The sequence below is a fragment of the Pseudomyrmex gracilis genome, unplaced genomic scaffold (genome assembly GCF_002006095.1).
Source record: "Pseudomyrmex gracilis isolate BER0280 unplaced genomic scaffold, ASM200609v1 scaffold_9, whole genome shotgun sequence".
NCBI lineage: Eukaryota > Metazoa > Arthropoda > Insecta > Hymenoptera > Formicidae > Pseudomyrmex > Pseudomyrmex gracilis.
In genome coordinates this window covers 969,356-975,886 of record NW_018020593.1, presented here as the reverse complement: position 1 = coordinate 975,886, position 6,531 = coordinate 969,356, and the positions used below count along the sequence as shown (strand labels likewise).

Here is a 6,531-nt window from a genome sequence, read left to right as displayed (position 1 = left end):
AGCCTCGACCACCGCGACCGCCCTGGAAGGCAGCTCGTTCGAGAGCGCCAGCTCGATCTACAGTCTGGCGAGAAGCGAGGTGAGCGCGCCCGCGCGATACATATAGTTCGCGGTTTTCTGCGAGCCATTGACAATCTGACGTCACTCGGATTTCTTTTTTCTTTTTTTTTTCTGGTTGAAGTTAAATTTTTTTGTAGACAAACTGTAGAAAATCGATGATGATTTGTGAGAGAGAGAGAGAGAGAGAGAGAGAGAGAAATGATAGAGATTGTCTTTACATGCGATATACCGCGCTTGTTGTTCGTCATTAGGCGGTTATCGAAGAGCCGTGCAGCCCGCCGGCGATTTTAGAAGAGGCGGAACTCGCATTTGGATTAGAACTACCTCCGTCGTCAATCAGGTCCAGCAGCAGCAGTAGCTCGGGCAGCTACGACCTAAAGGACGCGATGGCAGATCTGAATAACGATTTAGAGGAGCCGTGTGTCGCTCCACGTAGCGGGCACACGTCGGAGACCGAGTTAGATCGAGATGTAAGTTCAGAGACGGGAGAGAGAAAAAATTAAAAAAAAAAAAAGAAAAAAAAGAGAGAGAACAATTTTACGACAAAGTAGTGATTCCTTTATTTCGACTTTACGTTCATCAGATTGCTTATGGCTAGTAGAATCGTAAAACAGCTTCCGTTTAATTGCGCGCCGAAGATTTCTTGTTTCTCCGTCTCCGGCAGGAAGGTCATCGGTCGTCGTCCGGCGGTTACGCCGAGTCACCGCCCGACGTACGCATGTGGAGCGAGGAGGAACGCCGTCGTAAGAAGAAGACGTTCAGTCTGGACTTTCTCGCGAGCAACGCCGAGCTGGATCACAGCGCGGAGACGGCTTATATGGAAAACGTGGAGCTCAGTCCGACGCCGAGCCACCGACACCGATCGCGCAGCAAACCGACGTCGGCGCGAAGTCCTCACCGGAATAACCGGAAGCGCGACGCGGTGCAGCAGTCGGCGCAGCAGCAACAGCAGCAACAACAGCAGCAGCAGCAGCAGCAGCAACAGCAGCAACAAGCGATCATTCGAAGTCCTCAGAAGGAGGAGTGGCGAATGGAACAGGCCGAGGAGCCCCACGCGCCGACGTCCGACGACTCGAGCTGCAGTCACCATTATCACATGCATCATCATCACCATCATCACGCGCATCGGGACGGCGCGGAGAGCGGCAGGTCGCACCGTCGCACGCGCGAAAGCCCGAGGAGGAAGACCAGCAGTTACATTTCCACCAGGAGACGCAGCACCACCGAGGTAAAACAAACGACGCGCGTCGATCGAGATCAATTATCTATAACAATCAAATTTCTTTTGTTTTACAAAAGAGAATCAAACGCGCTGCAAACAACAGAATATAAAATTTACGCGAATTAATTTTATTAATTTTCAATACGCAACACGAAAGAAAATCAGGGAGAGAAAACAAAGAAAAATGTAATTTATTATTTTTTCCCGTAATCGCGCGTTCTTGCAGGACAAGAACGCGGCGCTGACCGGCAGTTTGCCGCGGCGGAAATCCCGCGTCGCGGACGACATAGTCTGCCGCCTGAGTCCGGGCCGTTATCAGCGCAGTCCGGGTCACAACGGTCAGCGTGCGATCGTGATCGAGGCGCAGAGTCCGGAGTCGCGGCTCAAGGCGTTGTCGGCGGAGTCTCTGAGATCCGTCAGCCCCGGGAGCGACAGCGTCTTCTACAGCGAGAGCGCCGATCAGCCGTACATCTCCATCGCCGGGCTGGACGCAGCTGTGCACTGTCATCACTGCGGCAGAGAGGTACGATATATTTATGTATATATATGTATATATATATACATATATATACATATATTACTTATTGTGCATTATTCATTTGCTGTACCGCTCTTGATGCGCGCGCCGGGACAATCTCTTTGCAGCATCGCCGCTACTTCGGAGAAACGCGAGAGAAAATACTATTTGTCTTTTACTTAAAGAGACGGGAAGAAAAAGAGATACCGCATTAATAATGTATTACGAAGGAGAGAGAGAGAGAGAGAAAAAGAGCTCTCGTAATTGTTCTGACAGACTCTAAGAGACGCGGAAAGAGAGAGAGTAAAGATTTTAGAATTTAATGGCATTTACATTATATTATTTAGTTCTTCTCGTTCGTTTAATCTAACGGCAGTGTCGTTCATTTGTCTTTCTCAAAATTGTACAGAGCGAAGCGACGCATCTAACTTTCCGTTGCGCGCGCCAACAGTAGTTTTAATCAGATCTGCAAAAGTAAGAATCTTTAAAAAAAACAAAAAAAAAAAAAAAAAACCGAGCGAAGTTTTGTTATTAATTTAAAACTCTGCAATTCTCTTGAATTAATTACGGAAATGATTTTGTTACTGTTTTCTTCGACGCGCGACATATCGCAGACCGTTTGTGGAACAAACGTGATCATCTAACAAAATAAATAGATGGTTTTGTCATATTTCCAGAGGATTGTGGGATTTACTTTTCCAACGTGGCTTGTTGCTTCGTTAGAGATCAATTATTACGAAGAAAACTATCTCTTTCTCTCGTATTTTGTTTGCTTGATGCGCGGGCGAAGCTAGCACATGTAAAACTTGTATAGAAATTGACGCAAAAATGAGCATGCGAGAAGAGAACTTTTCTCGATTTATTTATTTTCCGTTCGTCTATCTTCTGCCTTCCTTTCTCTATCGTGCGTGTCCTCTTGTTGCTTCACCCCCGAGGTGTCGGAAGAGATCGTTCGACCGCCGGCAGGTTTCGCGGATTCTCCGGAAGGACATCGCACGTCCTCCAAACACGTTACCGGTCAACGGTTGTACAAGAAGTTCGACAAGAGGTACAGATCAGAGGATCGGGGAGATCGCAGACATCGTCGCAGCATATCGGGCAGATCGGACATTCGCGCGAAATCCGAGGAGAGAGCCACCTCGCGATCTTCGGGACACAGAGGATCGATCGATGAAACGGCAATGGGCAGAAACAGGCTTCAGGCACGTAGCACGGATGTCAGCATGGAAATTCTCACAGGTAAATATTCGATGTTGCTTTGTGCGCGCGAAAATGCAAATACGTGCTCTCAGAGGAAAGGATATTGCGCGAAAGTTAAAATATACATCGAGAGGAAAACTATCTCCTGTGACAAAACAAAAAAAATTCTATTTTATTCGAGAGAAAACTATTTATACGGCTGGTGCTAATGACGTATTTACTTGTGTTCGAAGCGTGTCAGTGTTTTTGATTTGAATATTTATTACGCGCTTAAAAGTACACAGGTTTTAACTCTTTTTTTACATTTTCGGCTTATACTTTGATTTTATAAAAAATTTACTTATACGCAAATTTTATAAAATACTTAATTTGTATTTTACAATTTTACAATTAAAACTATATACGTTTGAAATAGATTTAATAGATTGGATTTGTTTAGACAAAACTTGAATTGTTTTAATTTAAGAGAACAATATACTTCAATTAACAAGTGATACCATATATTTTATGAAAGCAGTATTTAAACGTACAAAATGTATAGATAATTAATAAAATTAATGTTTAACATGCAAGTTTGCTTAAATAAAATCAACAATTTCTTTTATTAAAAAAAAACAAAAAAGAGAAAAGAGTTTCAAGATAATATTGTTTGCCTTAATTTAAACCAACAATCTTCAGTGTACGTAGTAAGATCCGAAAAAGTTGTTTGCCTAAGGATGAAATTTGAATTATTATTTTTTTTTGTCGATGTGTTTGTTTTCCATTCTCGAAAAATAAACCTTCTTTCAGTTTCGAACGAAGAGCCTTCTTTTATGTTTTAATAGAAATTGAAACGGAAGACAAACATTTTCTCACGCGATTTTTCATTTGATGAGCGAGCATTGACGGTACAGAGCACCTCCATCGGCACCTCGCGCACATCGAACGTTCGACGTTTGACTAACGTGTGTGTGTCGGCTATTGTTTGTGTTTAACGACAGGAAGAGAAGATGAAGACACTTATGTGGAGCCTTACACGAGCAGCGAATGGATTTATATCGGCGATCTCGAGGAGAGCCACGTGTGGAAGAGACCGAACAGCAGAGACGACGACGACATCGCGGATAGCATTCACAGAGAGAGACGGGACTCGCCGGAATCCACGGAGAGCGAGAAGAATTTCAAGAAGAAGTACGAAATGGCCACGCACAGAATGGTACATCGAAAAACCAGCGGCGAATTTTACAAGAGGATACAAACGAAACGCTTCGGTAAGTCGGTTAGCTCTCGGGGAGGTGAAACGAGAAAAATTTAATTGTCTCAAAATTCCACATTAAAATAATCGTTTAACTAATCGTTTTACTTTTTACGCGACTTTCTTATATTAACTTTGTTAATTCTTAGAGAGAGAGAGAGAGAGAGAGAGAAAGAGGGAAATTTATAAAGATTAAAATTTATTAGCCGAGGTAAAAGTTATCTTTCGCATAAAAAAACCCTCTTGCGCGAGAAACGATCAAAGAGAATAAATAGTTTTCTATCTCCCTCAGTCTTTCTCTTCATCTATCTCGAAAATCATAATTTAAAGTCCCACGAAGCTACTTTCGCGTTCTAATTTTATTAGCACTTTACGATCTCGTTAAAGCTTCTCCGGCGCGCGGTTATTCCATAACCGCTCGCGTCTGCGTTGAAGAGAAGTTCTCGAACAGAAATTCAAAATTCGATATTCCCCCAAAGAAATCCCATTCGTGGGCAAATGACGTCCGACGCGCCGGCAGAAACAAGCCATCGTCGATTCGCGCATTGCCAAAGAATGTTTCTAAATCGTCTCTGTTCGCAAAGGCGCATAAATCCTTCGCGAGGGGGAAAGTTGGGAGCGGAACGCGAGCATCTCGAACGAAAGCGCGAGATTAGCGAGCGAAAGAGGAGCGGAAAAAGAAAGAGAAGAACCGAAGAAACGAGAGAAAGAGAGAGAGAGGAGAGGAAACAGAATGTCAGGAATGAGACGCGAGACAGGAAGAATAAACAAATAGCTCTGAAACGTCAAAACGTTTGAGAACTGCAGATTTAAGATACGTTTTCCGACGCGTATTTTCCGGAAGAGAAACGATCTCTGTAAAAATTATCCGGCGAATAAAAACACTTGATAGTGTAAAAATGCGAGTATTCTCGCGCGAGATTGACGGTGAGATTGGGAATTTACGAGAATATTATCGCGCGATTTTATCTCTGAAAGAAAACCGTCGGAAAGACTCGAGCGTATTTAAATCGCGCGTATATAAAGACCCGATCGAGGGGGACACGAAGTGGCGAGAAAAGAATGGGGTCACGATAAGAGAAAAAAGCGCAGAGAAAAAGAGAGAGAGAGATAGATAAAAAGAGAGAAGGATGTGTCGACAGAAGGGGAAAGGAGAGAGAGAGAGAGAGAGCGAGACGTTCTCTTCCCGATTTTCTTTAAATAAGCACTGCGTAATACTCTGTCGTCTAAATATAATCCACCCGGCGAGCAGCGAGACGTTCGAGTCCCGCCGCGGCGAAGGAAGACGACGGGAGAGAGATGTGATTTGTGCCGGCGAAGCCGACGGAGAAGAAGCGCGAGACGGAACGCACCGCTCGCGCGGAACCACGCGCGCGAGGGCGTCGGCGACGCGGAGTTTAGCGGGGAAAAGGGGAGCGGTGCGACTTCGAGGAAGGTTGCTTTTGGCCGGCAGTCAGTGGGTCAGGGCGCCGAGTCGCATTCCACGTAGGCCCCGTCGACGCGCGAGGCGTCGTCGTCTTCGCGAATCCGTCGAATTTTTATCGAACGCGCGCCCTTCTCGAGAAGAGGGTGCGAAGTGACGCGTGTGCGACAGACGGATGGATATAGATTTTCTCATCGAAAAGTGGAAGCGTCGCGTGAATTATTCCGCTGTATAATAAATTATCGAAGCTTCTCGTTCTCCCCATCCTCCATTGCCTTTGACAAGCGACGATGGTGTGCAACTCATCGGGTTCCGAGTGCGCGACGGAAATGGACAAAGACGTGACATTGAAGCAGGCTCTCGAGGAGCTGTTCAAGTGCATGCTTCGAGTCTGGTGTAGGGAGGGTCAGGCGCTGGCGAAATTCGGCGTGAGATCGACAGGTAACGTGGGATACTTTTTTTTTTTTTTTTTTATCTTTGTCTTCACCGGAAACTGTGCTCTGAGGAGAGAGATGAAAAGTACTAGTTTCGGTACCCTTGTAACACCACTCGCGAAGATCTTATCTCGCGGATGTTTAATTACGTCATTAGGTTAACTAGAGAAGAGCATTATTGTCGCTCGGAGACAACCATCTCTCTGTTCACGGTTTGTTTTCCTATTCATGAAACACGCGCGCGGCGCCAAATTAACAGCGACATAAATATCCGCGCGGATCCCATCCACGTGTGTGTGTTCCGCGTCTGATTTAAAAAAAAAAAAAAAAAAAAAAAAAGTAATAGACACATGCGACGACAATCAAATGTCGGCCAAGAGTTAGTAAAGCCGGTGCGTCGGTTTGCTTTTGTTGAATCGGATCGCAAATTTGAGATATATG

At 45.0% G+C, this 6,531-nt stretch overlaps 1 protein-coding gene across 1 annotated transcript in view; it reads left to right on the top strand.

Annotated features, from left to right (window-relative positions):
- LOC109862243 overlaps positions 1-6,531 on the top strand; it is a 19,974-nt gene that overhangs the window by 9,490 nt on the left and 3,953 nt on the right. Inside the window, 7 exon segments of the mRNA XM_020442230.1 lie at positions 1-79; positions 312-530; positions 725-1,288; positions 1,509-1,805; positions 2,735-3,038; positions 3,980-4,273; positions 5,942-6,097. The exon segment at positions 1-79 is cut by the window's left edge and continues 20 nt beyond it. Of these exon segments, the coding sequence (XP_020297819.1) occupies positions 1-79; positions 312-530; positions 725-1,288; positions 1,509-1,805; positions 2,735-3,038; positions 3,980-4,273; positions 5,942-6,097 (1,913 nt within the window).